This window comes from Dermacentor andersoni, chromosome 6 (genome assembly GCF_023375885.2).
Source record: "Dermacentor andersoni chromosome 6, qqDerAnde1_hic_scaffold, whole genome shotgun sequence".
In the NCBI taxonomy this organism is placed as follows: domain Eukaryota; kingdom Metazoa; phylum Arthropoda; class Arachnida; order Ixodida; family Ixodidae; genus Dermacentor; species Dermacentor andersoni.
The window spans coordinates 75172144-75192235 of record NC_092819.1 but is presented as its reverse complement, the minus strand read 5'-3'; the positions used below and the strand labels follow the sequence as shown (position 1 = coordinate 75192235).

The window sequence follows — 20092 nt, the reverse complement described above, 5'->3', positions numbered from 1 at the left end:
CTAGGAGCTCTCATAATCTCAACCTCACCCCTTTCTTTTGCCGAATGGAGATGTTCAAACACCGCTTCTGTCCATTGGCCATTCAACTCTGGAATTCACTACCTGGAAGCATCCGCTCTTTACCTATGCAAGAATTTTTAAAAACCATTGCATTTACTTGATACGTGCCTGTATTTTGTTTTCTCACTTTTTTTTTCTTCACTCCCTCACTGCCCACTCCTGCAATAGCCTCCCGAGACTGCAGTATGCGTAAATAAATAAATAAATTATATGGTGACAAAGGAAGTAGTGCCGCTTCTTGGCATATAGCAAGTTTCTCGCACCTTGTCTGCAAACATCCACCCCAGCTCAAACGCAAACTTACGCCCACTCTATCATTAACAAATGAAGAATAAGTGAACGGGCACACACTTGAGTCAATGCGCCAAAGCATGGGTGACGGCAGCTACACTAACAGCTCACCGATGTTCGAAGCTGAATATTTCATAATCGTCCACACAGTAAGCGAATGACTAGCAATCATGCGTATTCGCTACAAGCTATTGCACCATACAAACATCTACATTACAAGCCTCGTGCCCAGCAAGAACAAATCAGTCGCATCTTAACACGCTCGCAAGCGTATAAGCGGAAAATAAACAATCGGATAGTGACCGCACTGAGGAACTTTACTGAATCAGAAGCATGACAAGCTGCTGCTTCAAAGTGTTTGCAAATAAAGAGTGAAGAGCTAAACACACTGATACTGATTCAGTTCGTAACCAGAAAGCTAGGATAGCTTGGAATACATTTTTAGCCCCGCTTTTATTACAGGCACCGTATATGCTGCTCGCGCTGTTTAGACAAAGCATATTGAGCTCCAAAAGCATTTACATGACCATTGAAGCTGTAACCAAGGCTTCACGTATCATCCACCCAGCCTCTGCCTACAATATCTACCGAAACAGAGGTTAGCCAAGCCACACTGGCATGTACATCCATTGTAAACACAGTGATAACGGAGGTAGCCGAGGCAAGCAATGGACGCGTCACCATGTGATCAAATATCGCAGCACCTTCGGGACTCCCGTGAAAAGGGTACATGTCTTTCTGCTTGCGTATGCGACTGCAGACACACACAAGAACCAGATGGCCCCAGCACTTGAATATCTTAATCTAACGCTATTGTCTGGGTCATGCCGAACAGACGAGTCCCTGTGCTTGAATGCTGCTCGTGTTCCTTGACTGCTACTTTGGACAAATGGAAAAGGTGACACTCCTCACCTCCGGCACTGTGCGGATGATGCCATCGTACCACATGTCCACATTGCGACAGATGCGGTCTGCGATGCCTTGCGTGGCTTCAAGACAGCTCTCCACAGTGCATTCCAGCTCGCTGACCATACACTCCAAGTACCTGCATGCACATAAAAAAAAGAAAGACTGACGAAATTTATTGGAGGATGACCGTAAAAGTCGAGCGACAGCTTTCTAGTAGTTCTGCAGAGATACATTAATGGAACACCTATTGCTTTGCTCCATACACCCCCTGCAGCACGGAACAGTGGAGTGATGGGTACAGCATAGATTGCTTATAGCGTTAAGTCACCAGAGGTGCGAATATGCACACTATAAGCAATACTGCACTAAAACCAAAACAACATTTTTCAATTGCTGCACATGTGCAATACATGTGGACCAAATGGCCACACATATTTGAGAATCAAAGCATGCGACTGGGATGTTTGCATTTGTTTAAATTTAGGGACGTCGAAAGTTGAATGTGAGAATCAGCAGTCTCCACATAAAGCAGACAAAAAAAAAGATTCAAGACTCATTCCACCCTGTGAAGCTGGTTGGACAGCGAAGCTGTAAGGGGACCACCCACCACCTACGATATGGGAACGAGACAAACAGTAAACTTTGGCAAACGTTTTATTCTGTAACAATTGCCACCACTGCTTTGTGGTCACTAGGATATATGACCAAATTTTCAGTTTTAACTACGGGAACATTCATTGCCAATGTAAGATCAACACATGTTCCACGTGTGGTTGGTGGCTGACTCGTCGGCGAAGAACTGGACAAACCCTGTTTTGTGGCTTGGCAATGTCCACATTAAAATCACCGACAACGATGACCGGGGTGGTGTGGTCACTTGCCAGTACCAAGAATCGCATAAAATACTCAATGTCCGATCTGGGTGTGTTAGGGGAGATGTACATACATTGTATCATTACAGGGCTATGAGCCATTGCATCTTTTCCTTGCTTACGGGTGTATGAGCCATTGAGAGAGAGAGAGAGAAAACATTTGTCATGAGATTGGGCAACTTCCTTGCAGGGTGGAGTCCTTAGTTCAGGGCCCCATTGGCTCGCACCACTCCGCGTGCCCACTGGATCAGCCGTCGCTGCTCTTGCGGGTCTGAGCTGGTCAGCGCAGTCTTCCAGGAGGAAGGTGAAGGAATAGGGGAGTAGCCCGGAGGGTGTGGACACTCCCAGGTGCAATGATATACTGTGGGCTTTGCTCCATAATAGGGACAGTATGAGGGATATTGTGTAGGGTGGAAGAGGTGAAGATAAAAGAGGCAGGGAAATGAATTAGTTTGAAGCTGTCACCACGCGACAGCATCTTCTGGATTAAGGGAATTATGTGGTGGAGGGAAGTGTCTCCTGGTATCTCTGTAATATTGTTGAGTTTCAATGTGGTTCAGTGGTTCTGTCGGTGCATCGTCTGGGTTGGACAGCTCTTCCAATGGCGCCCGGTTAGCGAGCTCTCGGGCTACCACATTAGCGCGTTGATTACCATGGAGAGAGGAGTGTCCAGGTGTCCAGGTGATACGCACCCTGTGTAACGCTGTGGGGTGTAATGATGTAAGGATGCGGTGTGTGTAGGGTGTCACCTTCCCTTGTGCCAAAGTCCTGCAGGCGGTCTGAGAATCAATGACCACTGTGATAGGTCCATCCGGCGTCAGCATGGTTGAAGCATGTACGATGGCTAGGGCGATAGCAGCCTCTTCCGCCGTGCCACTGTCCACAGTGTTGAGCGTGGCCGAAGCCCTCAGAATGTTTGCACCGTCTAGTACGACTAGACATAGGGCACGTTTCTGTGGGTAGCGGGCCACGTCGGTGTATAGGACTGGTGTGTTTGATGTGTCATCACCAAAGAGTCGAGCCAGGGCTTCTGCTCTTGCCTTTCTTCGACCTTTATGACGGTCAAGGTGCATATTCCGTGGAATTGGGGCCACATGAATTTTGCTGCGAATGCTAAGCGGAAGTGTGCGGTTTTCCTGTTGTGGTTTTCTTGGTGTTTGGTATCCTAGCTGGGATATAATGTGGCACCCTTGCATTGTTCGTTGCAGACGTTGCAATTGGCTGTTAAGGTGACCTTCAACTAGTTCGCGGATGGTGTTGTGCACCCCCAGTCGTAGTAGGAGCTGTGTAGACTCATGTTGAGGTAGTGCCAGCGCTGCCTTTAGTGCCGTACGGAGGAGGGTGTCCATCTGGTGCATCTCAGTCTGAGTCAGATTATGATAGGGGAGGTGGTAGGTTAATCGGCTAATTATGATGATCAGTTTTCGGCATGTTCTCCGGTTTCGGCATGCATTTGTTGCTTGCTTAGGGGGGTATGAGCCATTGCTGATTGTTTTGCTTGCACTTTCTGTCCGAGCACATGATTGTGCTGTTGGGGAGTAGCAATAAAACAGCTTCGCTGTAAAAAAAACTGCATAGAGGAAAGTTGAGGTCAAAATTTTTAGACCCGCTCATTTATTTGAAATTCCCCAATGGCACCAGAGCCAACTCCCCAGAACTAACATAGAATGGCGACTAAAATTTCGGATGCCATACAGTGTCTCCTTCGATTTCTAGATCTGCATGCTGCAATCCATGTTTTCAAGAACATGGCTACTACGAACCAAGTTACCGCTATGCGAGTGTTGCCCATGCAATTCGTGTCCTCACTTTCAATGTCGAAGTGGTTCCTAAGCATTCCAAATGTCGTACAGCCACTGCAATCCATTTTGTCGACTCTGCATCGAACGGCAACTTTGGTCGGCTACTCTCGACTAGGCATGCTGTAGCCAGCGGATTCTTAATAGTAACCTTGTTTTGAGGAGACGTACGTAGCTGATAAATATAGCTAAAAATATTCATGGGTGTAAATTAAAATATTACCCTCACTACTGACAGAACGCACCATAACATTGCAGGCTAAACTCAAGACATCATTAAATGCACAGAAGATCCTACAAAATGAAAAAAGCATTGCTTTGCAATTACTTTATAAACAACAGTGTGCACAAAACATAGCAAATAGTAGCAAACAAATAGTAGCACAAAACTTTGTGCTACTATTACTCAATCACAAGGGCAGCCTGTTGCAAAAGTGCAAAGGTTGCAGTGTGCCTGCAGTGCAAGTCCCTATGCATTGGCGTAGCATTTTATGGCATTTGTACATACCTGCTGGCTTCAAAATTTGTACAATCCTGTGGAGAAGACTACAACAGGGGGTGAAAAAAGTGGGGGGCAAGCATGCCTCTTTAAAACCAACTGCAACAAATTCAAAATCTTTCTTTTGAAATACGAGTGAAAGCAACACGAAATGTTTGTGAAAGCAGATGCTTTGGCTATGGAAAGCAGACAAAAAAAAAATGTACCACTACTGCTCCCAGGAAGTGATGCACGATTAAGGCAAGTCATCTCTTTCTTGCAAAGGGGCAATGGTACTGCTGGTCCAAACAGCAATGTCATATTAGAGTCTTTCAATGCTTTTTCTGGTTGCAAAACTCCGGCCAAAGTTTCAATAGGGACAGCGCATGCTGCTAGTGGCGCAACTGTCGAGGAGGGGGCACGAAACGGCCGTGTGAGCCATTCGCAGTGGCTGTTTTTCGGCAAACAGGCTGACATTCTTTAGTATCTGTACTTTCGGGGGGCTCATATTTGTGTGTGGTATGGTTACTACTTCACATAAGATATGATAAAAGTAAATATTTAAACCAAGTTTTTTGGATAAACACCGATGTTCTGAAACAGGCTCGGTTCCTTCTTTAGGATGTGACTGCGGACAAGGTGCAGCGTGCCTTTTTAAACCCACGTGTGGACAACGGCTGGGTCAATGAACGCACGCCATAGGAGTAAGACAAGGGAAGGTTCTCCGGGAGCGATTAACAGCGTTGCAGCTTTGCCTGCCTGTTGTGCACCACATGGCGCTCACTATTTGGCAAATCGTCAATTTGTTTACAAGTGCTTACTAACAAGATACTATCCACCAGGAATGCTCGGGAATTTGTGAAGTTGTTTTGAATGACGGAACTTTCAAACCTCGAATTAACTAAATCCCCGATTTAACAAAGTTTTTCACTGCAAGTACAACTTTGTTATATCGAGGTTCAACTGTATTCATGCGTGAATGGCTGCTCTGTGACTGAAAAAGTGGTTGCTGAAAAAAAAAGATCAGATGTGGAGAAAAAAATGCAGCTGAAGGACTTGTGGCCAAAGACACATGTAAAAGGGCCCGTTGGAAGGAAAACCACTGATTGTAGCATAAAAGAAAACTGCAACGTGACTGCACTGCCAAGAACACTAAATGGCACACAAGCAAAACCTGTAGGTCGTCACGTAAGCTTTCGCCGTGAAACCGTAAACCAAGCTAGTACAGCTCATTTGGTTTCTGCACTACTTTAAAAAAATGTCTCCCTTCTAATAGTTCGCGATAGTTTGGCAGATGGAGAACAGTAGCCACATTTTAAAAACAGGAGGAGGAGGGAAACTTTATTGTGTGCCCTGCGAGTTGGTGGGGAGGGCCAAAGACCCCGCCTAGGTGACGGCCAGGAGTTCGTGGGTCCTGGCAGCATCCTCGGCCCGCTGGACGGCCCATAGTTGATCCTCAAGGGCGGGGCTGAGCAGCGCGGCTTCCCAGCGCGTGCGAAGGCTGCTGCTAGAGGCAGCGTTTTCTTTATTGTTATTTATCCCTCGGCATTCCCATAATATATGCTCCAGAGTGGCTCTGGATTCACATGTTTTGCATTTGTCCGTAAGATATACATCCGGATATATGATGTGCGAGAGCGCAGGATTCGGATACGTCCTAGTTTGTAACTGCCACCATGTGACAGACTGCTTTTTTGTCAATTTTGCGTGAGGTCGCGGGAATATGCGCCTCTGTAACCTATAATGTTTCGTAATGTCATTATATGTTGTCATTCTGTCCTCCCACTCCCACTCATTTACCGCACCGTCACGTCCGGAGGGTGTCGGGGCGTCACTTGCGACTGCGGCTCTGTCCGTAAGCCCTCGAGCCGCGTCGTATGCCGCCTCGTTATTGCCGTCCTCCGCGAGGGTGTGAGCGGGTGTCCAGGTGATGTATATCTTTCTTTTGTAATTTTGGCCTCCTGCATGCGTAGTGCCTTCGGGGAGATTCGGTCGTTGGCAAAGTTTCTTATTGCTGTCTGAGAGTCAGGTTCTGAAATATTTCATTCGTTTTGATTCTTTGAAAGTATCGAACAGTGCCTTTTTGAATACAAATATGAACAGCTGGAGGTGGTAATACTGAATTCGTTTTCAAAACTTTCACAAAACTGAATATTTTCCCACCCTACAGTTAACTAATAATACAGCTCAACTCATTTTTTTCTTTAGTGTCCTTTCTAAGTGTCAGTGAAAGCAGGGTTGTTTGTTTTGAAACCAGTGAGCTGCACACCTTTCTTAGAGTGGCTAACCTTCTGGCAGAGCCAATATCGCTCTTTCTTACCAGTGCCACTATTAGTGATATTTCAGTCTGCGTCTCACCAAAACATAGCTCTGCACGCAGCTGGCATTCAATCCTGCATGTTCATATTTGGCAGGTTAGACCCCAAACCACAGGTCAACAAAATAAACAGAACTCACTCAGCCTCGCTCACAATATATATATATATATATGCTCATGAGAATCTGAGTTAGCCAGACTCATTCCGACTCAAACTTGCTGAGAGTTGGACCTGGCAAGACTCGCACATACTCAAACTCGCTGAAAGCAGAATCAGCCAAACTCACTCGGACTCTCTCACCAGTTGGTGTAAGCCAGAGTGAGCCGACTCACAAGTGAATTTGCCAGCCTATTGTCCCAGCCCACCTGATTTGTTCAGCGCCAAGGGCACATCCAGGGAGCAGAGATGACTGACGGGGCTTTGGTTTCTTGGTTCGGGGCATCTTCAGAGTTGTGAAGCTGCAACAAGGAAGACCAGTTCTGCTTATTAAGACCATAATGCTCAACGTATCGTATATCCCTTTCAGGTGCCATAAATTCTGTCGATTAAAAACTTAGTTTCATCTCACTTCTTGCACTTTCAGAATCATGAAAAGCATGTTACAGCTGTAGCACAACAGCGTACAGCTGAGGAATAAATGGAGGATTGCAAGTTCAACAAGTTTTGTCAACTTTAAAGAATGTGCGCTCCATGCAAGAGCTTTCTACAGGAACGACAGATATAAGAACATCTATTTCATGTCTAAAAGCCACCACAGAGGTGGCCGCACTGACTGCCAGGGAGCACACATCATTACCTTTTTCACTTCTGTCTCGAGCAGAGGTACCGGGCTGAAATAAGGCAACTAATGACAGCTTAAGTACATAATGGCAGCGTAGGCCCCATAGCAACCCAGAAAGGTGCTTGTCAGCGAGTCGTCTGGAGTGGTGCAGGAAAAAGGTAGTGGTGATGTGCCCATTGGGAGACAGATGCTGCAGCCAGCCCTGTTGATGCAGTTTGCCTTCCCACAAACAGATTGAGACACTTTACCACACACCCAAAATGCAAAAAACAGAGAATATATTCTGGGACGATCATTTTCAGCAATACTATCGCCTCGGCTATCAGGCGCATGCTGATTGGCTGGTTGAGTGAAATCAGATGAGCTGAATGGCTGATTGAGCACTACATCGTGCGAAGGAGATAGTATTGCCGAAAGTCGTCGTCTCAGATTCTCTCCAGGTACATTCATTTAGATTACCAGTGCTTGTGGGAATAAGAGAAGAGCAACTTAGAAAAATCACTTTTCAAGAGCAAGGAAGCATTGTAAGCAATCCTGGCAAGGCCTTTGCAGTTTTTCCTCATTAATACAGTGAATTCTAGTGCACCCTAGAATGTGTACAGAAATAATGCACACAAAGTACTTTTTAGCTGAAATGACCTGTATTATTAAACACACTGTTCAGAAATAATATTCTACTTTTCTTGGGCTATATTTAGGCAAGGCGTCGTGCTCATTTGACTGCTTTAACAGGGTTGTCAGGTTGTTGGCCCAGACATCTGGTCATTGTGGTCCATGCAGTCAATGAGTTGTGAAGACTAAGACAAAACAGCAACTTTCTTCTAGTGAACAATGAGTCATGAGGCAAACATATCTCATTCTGCAGACATCAGAGATGCGATGAGGCAACCCCTCGATCAAAAGTATGCGGATCAGGCATTCTACAAAAAACTAACGATGAATTTATTCGATACACTGGCATGTAACCTCTAACTGAAGACTGCGGTTCAGACTTGGCATTCCAAACATTGAAGTGCCTTTGCAAGTTTCAGGTTGTGAGCGAGTTGCCAAGAATTCCTTTTTTTTCTTGCAAGAGCTCTGGTTCACATACTTTTGATCATGAGTGCACACATGCACTGGCTACAGATACACAGAAGTTGTGTGTAGCCCACAATATGTTTTTTTCAATTTGGGCCCCTGATAGCTAACCTCCAATATAGAGCTGGTGAATCGCGACAAACAGAAATTGAGGAGGGCCTGATGGAGGCTGTGCTGCTGGCTCTATTTCTGATTGACATTTCATACCCAGCACATCACCAGCCTTCACCGCCACATGAAAACGATCGTGGAAATCCTTTCAACAGTTTCGCTGTAAAATTACAATTTTTTGGGAACTTAAAGCCACATAAGCAAGATTATGTATGGGCACCATCTATTGTTTCAGGAAAAATTTAGATCGACAAAATCAGAAGAAGACAATAAAGATTTGTCAAAGCTATTGGCAATAAATATTCTGGACTATGCTACAATGACACATGCTGATGATAGTAAAACTGGGATTGGAGAACTACCGTGCAACGCCACTATAAGCAATCAGCAATTTCATTTAGGTGTAAATCTCTGTGGCCTGGCACTCGTATCAGATAAATGAGTTATGTCTCGAGAGAAATGGGTGAACAGTTCTAAAACATCTGATAAATATAGCATGATCAGCAATGAACAAATAGACCATCTTCTATTACAGTTGACAATAAAAACCAATGTAACTTCTGCAGAGCTCTAACAGCAGTCACTGCCTCAAATGCTGGCTCGTTACAACCAGGGAGATAGACCACACAGGAGGAGATGAAAACCACACAGCAAGGTCGATTAAGGGAACAAAAATTTGATCACAGGCTAAATTCCAGCAAAGGTGGTTCTTCCAAGCAGTTGCATAATTAATATTGGCATGTGCAGTTATCGTTTATGGGTGAGCACTTTTCACTGTCTAATGAATGTTATTGCTCTATGCGGGACGCGCCCGCATGTATCTGAAGTTTCTCGAATGTTATCGATGGTTCTGTTGTCATCGAAGCTTCTGTAATTGATTGCATGTGCGATACAAATTGTGTAGAACTTTCTGGAAGACACGCGGGCACCCCCGATTACTCTGGAGCCTTCGATGACTTGTGTACAAAAGCAGATGCGCTTGACCAGCAAATCGGATACTGAGTTATCACCGACTGTGTTTGCCGCTAGCGTTCTTTGAGCATAGCCTGTTTTTGAGGGCATAGGTTCGCCCAATAATACGCTAGTTTTGTCAATCACAGTTTTGCTGCCTTCTTCACAGTCACTACTACGTGACAATATGAAGTGCCTGTAGTTGAGCCACGCCTTAAAACATCGCCTGCATATGACTCACGACATGAACCCAACGTTGCGCAAGGTTAAACATGGGGGTCACATTTTGTTTTCACAATAATGCAGAATAATGCTGTAGTTAACCAACAGAATTTAAACTGTGCCCACACTAGACATGATGAACCCCTTATTTCAAACAAAAATGAAGCAAGTGCCCCTCTCAGTTTTCGAAGAACCATCAGAAAACACACTTTGCGCATGGTATAACATAAAAATAGGCAGAAAAGGACTATTCCACAATTAGAGAGTTTTAGAAATAGGGGACCCAAAGTTAAGATGTGCTATCAACCAGACAGAGAAAAGAATGCAAAAGGCGTACAGGAGTTTGTGTATTTGGGTGCGCAAAGCCACTTGGGGATGCTACTTATAAAACTCAGTTATCTGCTAATCCATAATTTAACCCAGAAATTAAACTTTCGCCATGCATTGCCTATAACATACCCCACATTTCCAACAAATGTGAAGCGGTGTCACATGTAGTTGTTTCAGGACACTGGGAAATATTACTAAATAGCTGAATAACAGTTGTGAGCACTTGTGTAAGAAACTTTTTAAAACCTTATAGCTGACACTCATGAAGCTTTGGCCAAATGTAACCCACAATATGCCCCTCCACTCTAAATGTAAACTGATGCAAATTCAATCCTTTGGCATTGGGCAAAGCTCTGTTTGCGGTTTATAATACCTGGGTAACACAAGGTGCTTTCAATTGTGATACAATTTTTTGAACTGCGATTGGCTCCCTTCTGTAACTTGTGCAAAGAAGCCAATTGCGATTGAGAAATTCAATTCTGGTTGGGCTCAATTGCTACCAAAAGTGTCCAGTGTGACTGGAGTACAGAAGCCTACAACGCTCTGGAACACTTGCATAAATAATCTACACAGTTAAAACAATAGCACATCACTCACAACATGCTTCTCATCCTAATACAAACTGAATTTCAGTGTTGCATTTAGTTCTCACAGGACATCGGGCAAACAAAGTATGCGATTTGCATAAAGGGGAAGAGAAGGAGCACTTAAATTATTTTCGAAAACTAGTTAAACTCACTTCATGCTTCTGTTGCACGTCACCCAAAACATGGCCCCCATTTCCTCCAAACATAAACACCTGCCAACATGGAGCCAATCGGGGCAACGTGGAAATTTTGTATACGCTCCGTATGATGCCTCTTAACGTGCAGTAAACGAGCGTTTAGCAATCTTCGCCCTCACCTCACCCCTACAATGCACCCTGCTGACTTTCGTTGCTACTCATTTCAAAACCGGCACTCACTCCCGCGCATACTAACACCCTTTGTAACTCACTAACGCTTTATTTCGCACCTGTGAATTAAGTCAGCGTACTCGTGAGTATGCCGACCTACGAAACAGGGAAACACGCACGTGACGTTTTTTAGCCAAACTAAAGGCCTCCCTGTGAAAACAAAACGTTAGTTCACACAATGGCGGGCATACATCAATAGAGAAAACTGTACAGCTGACTCTGGCCTACCTAGGCCATTAATTCACACAATTACCGAATAATTGTGAACATGCATAATTCGTAAAGAAAAAGAAAATTGCTGGGCAACTTATTCCATCCGACTCTTCACCAATTATATATTGTGGTTATACCAGGGTCCTTGTTATACAATGACCGCACCTTGACTTTCGTTGCTACTCACGTTAACCGGCACTCACTCCAGCGCATACTCGCGTTCACTCACACCCTTCGTAACTCACGAACGCTCTATTTCGCATCTGTGAAATGAGTATGGGGCGAGTATGCGTCTGTACTTGTGAGTGAGTATGCTGACCTGACACTGGGAAAACACGCACGTAACGGCTTCGCTGTGAAAACAAAACGTTCGTTTACAGAATGGCAGGCACACAATAGAGAAAACTGCACAGCTGACTCTGGCCTACTTAGGCCATTAGTTGACACAATTTTGAATTTGCATAATTCGTAAGGAAAAAGAAAATTGCTGCTCAACTATATTCCACCCGACTCTTAAACATTGTCATTATGCGTTATCAGTAGGGGAAAACTAAACCAAACCAAGCTGACTCTAGCCTACCTATGCACGAGAGTCACGCCCAAGTTGCCGTCGTTCTTGGCTGGAGTACGAGGCAGTCGCGGTGTAAGAAGAGCTCTTGAGAATTCGGTGATTCAGCTGCGACTACTCTGCCAGCGCGTTACCATTCGTTACGAACTGCGCGCGAACGCAACGGCGGAAATCATCAGGTAGACCGGTACCGGAAGCAGGCACGCTTTTTGCAGTCTTTTGGACCTATGTGAGGGCGCTAAATGTGAGACCGACGATTACTGACGATTACGATACTCCCTAATGCACAACTCTAAGCACAACTCTATGCGTGTTTTAATTTCGTGCTATATTGAGACAAATAATTTGGAAGAGAGATGTAGAATAGTCGGCAATCGTCGAAAATCTTATACATGGGTTGCACGTGACGTCAGTTCCGGCTTGCAAATCGCGCGTGCGCCATCTTTGAGAACGACCGCGTCAGGACGCACGCTTATACCGCCTACCGCCGCGCCTGAGCTTGATGTCGTTCGGTTTATCTTTGCGACATGACGAAAGAAAATTTGCACGCGCTTTGTCCATCATACTCTGAAGAGCTCGTAGGACCGACTCGGGCACGTTACAGAGCGAAGATCGAAATGTGTGACGGCATCGACCCTTATGAACTGTGCATCGGCAAGGACGCTACGCCGAACGTCGACTTGCTGCCCACCGTCACGCACGCCGACATCGTCAATTACTTGGTGCTTTCAACAAGTCACGTTACTTTGCAACAGATGAAGGCGTACAAATCCTTAGAAGGCCACAATTATTTTACGAGCGGATGGGTCAAGAGCATCGCAGCAAAGCAGCTGGCATCAGAGCGCGTCATCGTTTTGAGCGAGGTTAGTAAATTATCGATCGTTAAGCTCCGCATTTTTTTATTTCTCCAAATTTACGCTTTGTGTTCCTGTAGACTGTCTGATTTGTTTCTTTTTTGTTGTTGAGCGTAACCATTTTGTTGCCTAGCACGCGTACAGCGGCAACTTGAGAACAAGTGGTTAGAAAATGGTGCACAAGTTGTTAACATATGACCAAGCAAAGCATCACAACTGTCACAACTGTTAGAAAAATTACTTTCTCAACTGCTTGCTATAGAGCGAGCTTTTCTGAACCTTGTAAAGCGCAAGTGAAACCATGGTGCTCCTGCCACATTTTGTGGATAAAGTGGCGTACAACCACACAACAAACTGTTGCTGGTGCTCAGCAAAGTGGTCGTATGAAAAAGAATATTTTCTGAGGTCATTTTATTCGAAAACAGTATTGGTGGAAATCAGTTTATTTGACATTTCACATTTCAAAAACTGTATTTGCTGAAATCATGTTGTTTGACATTTCAGGTCAACCACTCTCAGCGCCTACGGGAGGTACCCCTTAAAGTGTGGATTCTTGCCAAAGCAGATGGAACTGTCGGGACAGCGCATTGCACGTGCATGGCAGGTGTAGGCGAAGCATGCTCGCATGTTGCTGCTACACTTTTTGCCATAGAGACAGCTGTGAGGCTGAGGGACTCCGTTACTTGTACTGAAAAGAAAAATACATGGCTGCCAGCTCATAGCCGGAATGTTGAATTCCGAAGGCTAAGGGAAATAGACTTTTCTTCGTCAAAAGCAAAGAAGAAAAAGATGGACAACATTATAAACAGTACTATTACTGCACATGTAACCCCTTCATCACATAGGCTACTGCCAATCCCAGCTGCGACAGATGCAGAGCTTGAGCAGTGCTTTTCAGCAATAGCAGATGCAGGAGTGACGCCAGCGTTGTTTACTCTGCATGAAAAATATAGCTCTCTTTTTCATCCACCACGAGCAAAAGAGCCTTTACTTCTTCGAACCCTAATGTGTGAAGAGGCCGCTTCTGAGGATTTGCCTGCTCTGGTGAGCCGAGCCGAAGAGTTTTTGAAAGAAATGGTGATAACAGAAGATATGGTGCAGCATGTCGAAGCCGTAACAAGAGAGCAGTCAAAATGTGCAAAGTGGTTTGCATTTAGAGCTGGACGAGTAACAGCTTCAGTTATGAAGAGTGTGTGTAGGACAAACGTGGACTACCCGTCAATAAGCTTGTTGAGAAGAATCTGCTACCCAGAGAAAAACAAGTTTTCATCTGAAGCCACAGACTGGGGACTCAAGCATGAAAGTGCTGCCCTCTCCAAGTACCAAGCAAATGCAGTGCAATGCCACAACAATGTGACACTAAGGAGGGCCGGCGTTTGTTTAAGTGCCAAATATCCCCACCTTGCAGCATCCCCAGATGCTATTGTCAGCTGTCTATGCTGCGGTGAAGGCATTGTTGAAGTAAAATGCCCTTATTCACTTGCAGTACAAGGACTAGAAGCAGCATTGAGCAACAAAGATTTCTGCCTGGAAGCTAGTCCAGAAGGACCTCGCTTAAAGAGGACGCACGAGTATTTCTACCAAGTCCAAACACAGCTGGCAATGTGTGCGGTGAAATACTGCGACTTTGTCGTTTGGACGCCAACTTCTGTACATATTGAAAGAATAGTGGAAGATTGTGCATTCTTTCAAGGAATTCTGGAATTGGCAACACGATTTTTCACACATGTTGTGCTACCTGAAATGTTTTCACAATACTTCACCCGAAAAGATACACCAAAGGCTGGCACTAGTGCTAAAAGATCTGTGTACTGTTACTGTCGAGGCCCAGAAACAGGAAGAATGGTGGCATGTGATGGGGAACACTGCCCATACAAATGGTTCCACTACTCGTGCATTGGAATGAAGCGGGCACCAAAGCAGAAGCACTGGTATTGTGCAGACTGTGCTCAACTGAAGAAATCTTAGCAGAGTCCCTGGAACAAAAGCCCCAAGCTTTCACAAATATGTTACCATGAGTTCTGTGTCAGCAATTGCAGAAGATACTTCAAATCAGACTGGTAGCTAATGAAGGATTTATGGATTTAGCATGGCGACAAGCTCTCATCAGCTACATACAAATGGTATGGGAAAGATAACATGTGGAAAAGGAAGAAACTCCTTAAGAAGTTTGGCCACATAACCAGCCACTGCTACAATGCTCTACTCGAGTGGCGCTATGCATTCCGAGATGGTGTCTTGTGATCTGCTGTGCAATGTCTCTTGGAACACACACCGAAACAGAAGGTCATACTCATCCGTCACACATGTGGGGACCAATCAAACTATTCTATGCCAGAGTACAAGCTAGGCGAACGACAGAAGGGTTGAAAGACAACTGCAACTCTCAATGTACATGGACTTTCCCCTTCAAGTTGCAACGGTGGTTTCAATTGCATTTGTCTTTGATGTGATGCAGATTTCAGAGCTCACTAGGCAAGACTGCTTTGTCAGTGCGGTATGAAGAGAAAGCTTCAATCAGTATATCACACTGCCAACAATAAAGAGATTGGGTAGTTAGCACCCGTCCTGTGGTATGTTTCTTTTGTGTCCTTGTTCCTTAGTGCTGAATGAATGTTATTTATTCATACTGTCAGCACTGCCAAGACAGGAGTTGCGATTACAGAGCAATATAAAATAGAAATACAAGGCGGAATGTTAGAGGCTCGTGTACTGTACGCTGTCAGTGCACGTTAAAAAACCCCAGGTGGACGAAGTTTCCTGAGCCCTCCACTACGGCGTCTCTCATACCCCGAGTCATTTTGGGACGTAAAACCCCATAAACAAACAAATAGTGTAAAATCAGACATTTGATAATTCAGGTCACAGAATTTAGGTTAAAAAAAGTACAACTTAACAAAACATCTGAACAAAATTGGTTTCCTAGATACCATTCACAAAGCAAGCCATACTTTAACCAGAAGTAAGATCCAAAACATCAACGTATCATTGCATCAGCAGGAATACAAATAATGTTTCAAGCAAAGCAACTAGAAACAGTATAGTGCTCCCAGACAGGTGCAAACAAACAATTGCAAGATAGATTCGAACAAAATTGCATATTATATGGGTCACAAACATACAAATTCAAAACAGACAAAAATATTACGCAAGGGCGTTTTCAAAACTTCTAGGTCGGAACACTGAACAATCGCTTTTGATAATTTCAGTCATTGATAGTACGAACCAGAAAAAAATTTTTGATAGTCTGCTCTAAAATCAAGCAGTGCGATGTTTGGGATGTTTTGTTCTGCTAAGAGAGAACTGGCAGCCTCTATGCCGAGTACAGTAAAAAAATTACAGGTAAAAATTTGTTACAGGTAAATTGCACAGTGTATGCAACAATCATGATCGTCAGCCTGGTTACGCCCACTGCAGGGCAAAGGCCTCCCCCATACTTCTCCAATTACCCCGGTCATGTGCTAATTGTGGCCATCTTATCCCTGCAAACTTCTTAATCTCATTCAACCACCTAACTTTCTGCCGCCCCCTGCTACGCTTCCCATCCCTTGGAATCTGCTCTTTTCTTATCCCTTAACGTTACTCCTATCATTCTTCTTTCCATAGCTCGTTGCGTCGTCCTCAATTTAAGTAGAACCCTTTTCGTAAGCCTCCAGGTTTCTGCCCCGTACGTGAGTACTGGTAAGACACAGCAATTATATACTTTTCTCTTGAGGGATAATGGCAACCTGCTGTTCATGATCTGCAAATGCCTGCCTAACGCACCCCAGCCCATTCTTATTCTTCTGATTATTTCATTCTCATGATCCGGATCAGCAGTCACTACCTGCCCTAAGTAGGTGTATTCCCTTACCACTTCCAGTGCCTTGCTACCTATTGTAAATTGCAGTTCTCTTCCGAGACTGTTAGACATTCCTTTAGTTTTCTGCAGATTAATTTTTTGACCCACTCTTCTGCTTTGCCTCTCCAGGTCAGTGAGCATACATTGCAATTGGTCCCCTGAGTTACTAAGCAAGGCAATATCATCAGCGAATCGAAAGTTACTGAGGTATTCTCCATTAACTCTTATCCCCAATTCTTCCCAATCCAGGTCTCTCAATCCCTCCTGTAAACACGCTGTGAATAGCATTGGAGAGATCGTATCTCCTTGCCTGATACCTTTTTTTATTGGGATTTTGTTGCTTTCTTTATGGAGGACTACGGTGGCTGTGGAGCCGCTATATATCTCAGTATATTTACATACGGCTCGTCTATGCCCCGAGTCCATGATGTCTGCATGACTGCTGAGGTTTCGACTGAATCAAACGCTTTCTCGTAATCAATGAAAGCTATATATAAGGGTTGGTTATCTTCCGCACATTTCTCTATCACCTGATTGATATTGTGAATATGGTCTATTGAGTAGCCTTTATGGAATCCTGCCTGGTAACGGACAGTAAGCTGATCGGTCTATAATTTTTCAAGTCTTTGGTGTCCCCTTTCTTATGGATTAGGATTATGTTAGTGTTCTTCCAAGATTCCGGTACGCTCGAGGTCATGAGGCATTGTGTATACAGGGTGGCCAGTTTTTCTAGAACAATGTGCGCACCATCCTTCAACAAATCTGCTGTTACCTGATACTCCCCAGCTGGTTTCCCTCTTTGCATAGCTCCCAAGGCGTTCTTTACTTCTTCCGGCATTACTTGTGGGAGTTCAAATTCCTCTAGACTATTCTCTCTCACATTATCGTGCAAGAATAGCCTTTTCCAAATACCACGCATACTCGGCAAGCTTAGCTACATGGCTCTGGATTTGCAGGAACAACAGATTGACAGAAATTTGTCAGTGCACAGCAAACGTTGACGATTTTATCTAGAGGTGTGAACTGGTGTCCCTGTTTGAGAGTCGCATACTCTAGTGACAGAACGGATTTCATTATGACATACTTGTTACGAACCAAGCCGATCACCCTCTCAACGTGAATTCTGACATTTGCAATATTTCTCGTTGCCTCGACATCCACTGCTGACAATTGTCTTTTGCCTTTGGTGAATGCAGGTATGTGGAGCTTTGCACAGTACAAGCCTACACTGTCGGCAATATCAAAGCCTCTGTCAGCCAGTACCACATCACCATGAGATAAATGGTCAAGAATGCCGCAGTGTTCAGTAATATGTTTGTCAGGGGTCCTGCCTCCCCAACCATCGGAAATAAAGGTGATCACTCCCTGAGGACATATTCCGATAAGGTACTTGGCTGTATTGCTAGATTTGTACTGGGACCAAGTCTGACATCTTGGTTGCAGGGATGACGGCCGTTCAAGCTTGATCTCAAAGCAGTCGACTATGACCGCTACCTTTTCTCCGAATGATTCAAAAAAGGCTTGAGGCATTGTCCTCCTTATTGCTTGCCTTGAGGGCCATGACATCAGAGGCTTCAGTCTGCAAAATGCAACGTGTAGCCATTTGTCAAATATCCGACATACTGTCGATTCCGATATATTAAAGCGGTAAGCAAGGTCTTGGTATGGCAGGTTCAACTTAAGCTTCATTAAGAACACTAAAAATTCTTGAAACTTTACCAATGAGTTTTGTGGTGTGTGTTTAACAAACTTCTCTAGCAGGTTGAACACAGCCATTAAAACTACAAAATTTGGAAGGCCTGTGTAGAATGACACTTTGTTGGGGTCTTCACGCAGGGACGCCTCCGACATTTCCATTTCCTCTTTTTGCTGTTTCAACGTGGCCAGCTCAACGGATAGTTTGCGGTAATCTTCTTCTAGCAATTGGAGGTCTCTGCACGTGAGCTCAGTTTGGACTTCTGCCTCTGGAAAAAGAAACAGATCAACAGAATTGCCTGTCAGTGTGAAACTCAGGACATAATAAAATTGAGAAACCTTTAGACTAACATGCTTGGGAATCATATGCACACGAACCTGTCGTTGTAGTAGACTCCAGAATGGGGCCCATTGGAGTGAGCTCATCAGGCTCTAGTTCCGAGCCTATGGCGTGCTCAGGTGGCGTTACAGGCCTCACGGGCTGCTTGCACACTGCAGCAGCACGTGGCTTGTTCTGCTGTCGCCGTTTACACCGCATGTAACGCGCGGATGAAACCACAGTAGTGCGGTCATAACGGCCGTGGCCCAGCCGCAGACTCGGTGCCCAGTCCGGATTTCCATCGTCCATCAAACAGGCAGGCTTCCCTTTAAAAGAACACACATGCAAATGCATTAACTGCACATGTACCGTGTATTAATTGCAATTTAAAGCGCACAGTTGGCAATCTACAGAGCTTTGACTAGCGCTTTCAGAAAAAGCTCGTGTGAACGCCGCGGGTAAACAAACAATTTCGGCAGCAGTTTCCATCGTCCATCAAATTGGCAGGCTTCCCTTTAAAAGGACACACATGCAAATGCATTAACTACACATGTACCGTGTATAAATTGCAATTTAAAGCGCACAGTTGGCAATCTACAGAGCTTTGACTAGCGCTTTCAGAAAAAGCTCGTGTGAACGCCGCGGGTAAACAAACAATTTCGGCAGCAGGAAAGAGAAGCGGCCAGGCGAGTTAGTGTTATAAAAGGCGTAATCTGAAAATTCCTTTACCTTTGACGAAGTGAAGACCGCAAACACGGACATACTTGTCATTCTTCAAGTCCTTTCTATTTATCCTTGCCAGCCAAACGCTCCGGCGCTGCTCAGACAAGAGCCTCGTTCGTTCACACTGGTTCTTAATAACCGCGGGCAAACTAAACAGTCCGATGTGTGGCTGTGCCTTGTCCTTGATAGCAGAAGAATCGCTTCTCGTTCTGCAGCCAAAAATGGCACAAATTGTCATCGTGAATCTGGAGTTGTCGGTCTTCTACTACTGCAGAGTACACGACCCAGCACGATCTCCGCAGCAAGTGTTCTCAAACATGGCGGTTTCCGGTTTCCTGGCTTGCGGATGTGACGTTGGTGCAACCCATGTATATAAGTTCCAGTGCCGCCCGCTTGGATTCCAGAAAGTACTACACAATTCGTACCATGCATACGATTAGATCACAAAATAACCGGAAACAACTGCGAACGAGACCAAACGGACCAAACCAAACAAGCACCAGCGAGAGCTGACGCGAGCAGACGATAGTACGAAACGAGCGGTCCGGCTCAGGCTGGGCGGGTCCGCCTGGACTTTTTGGAGAGTGGGTTGCAAAACGGTATCTGTACACTCTAAAAAATGTGTACACCCTTTGGAGTGTATGTTTGCCACACATCGATAATCGTCATCTGTCTTGCCCGCATTTCCTTTCTTGAAAACGTTGCGCGCGTTACTTTCCTGTCGA

General features: G+C 44.8%; 3 protein-coding genes across 3 annotated transcripts in view; 1 reads left to right on the top strand and 2 right to left on the bottom strand.

Moving 5' to 3' along the window:
* The window catches only part of LOC126522389 (uncharacterized), a 43924-nt gene extending 31813 nt beyond the window's left edge, over positions 1–12111 (bottom strand). The window contains exons 1-3 of the mRNA XM_050171126.3: positions 11948–12111; positions 7093–7185; positions 1264–1396 (exon numbers count right to left, since the gene is read on the bottom strand). Coding sequence (XP_050027083.1) covers positions 1264–1396; positions 7093–7169 — 210 coding nt within the window. The 5' untranslated portion in view covers positions 7170–7185; positions 11948–12111. The remainder of the gene's footprint in view (positions 1–1263; positions 1397–7092; positions 7186–11947) is intronic.
* Positions 12112–12365: 254 nt separating this feature from the next.
* On the top strand, positions 12366–15363 carry LOC129386178 (uncharacterized). Its single transcript, XM_055073660.2, has 2 exons — positions 12366–12798; positions 13294–15363. The coding sequence occupies exons 1-2, from the start codon at positions 12463–12465 to the stop codon at positions 14755–14757; spliced, it is 1800 nt and encodes a 599-aa protein (XP_054929635.2). The 5' UTR covers positions 12366–12462; the 3' UTR covers positions 14758–15363.
* Positions 15364–15464: 101 nt separating this feature from the next.
* LOC126522384 (uncharacterized) lies at positions 15465–19674 on the bottom strand. The gene is made up of 3 exons (XM_050171122.3): positions 19374–19674; positions 18704–18970; positions 15465–18594 (listed from the first exon to the last, which is right to left on the bottom strand). The coding sequence occupies exons 1-3, from the start codon at positions 19603–19605 to the stop codon at positions 17561–17563; spliced, it is 1533 nt and encodes a 510-aa protein (XP_050027079.1). The 5' UTR covers positions 19606–19674; the 3' UTR covers positions 15465–17560.
* Positions 19675–20092: the final 418 nt, after the last annotated feature.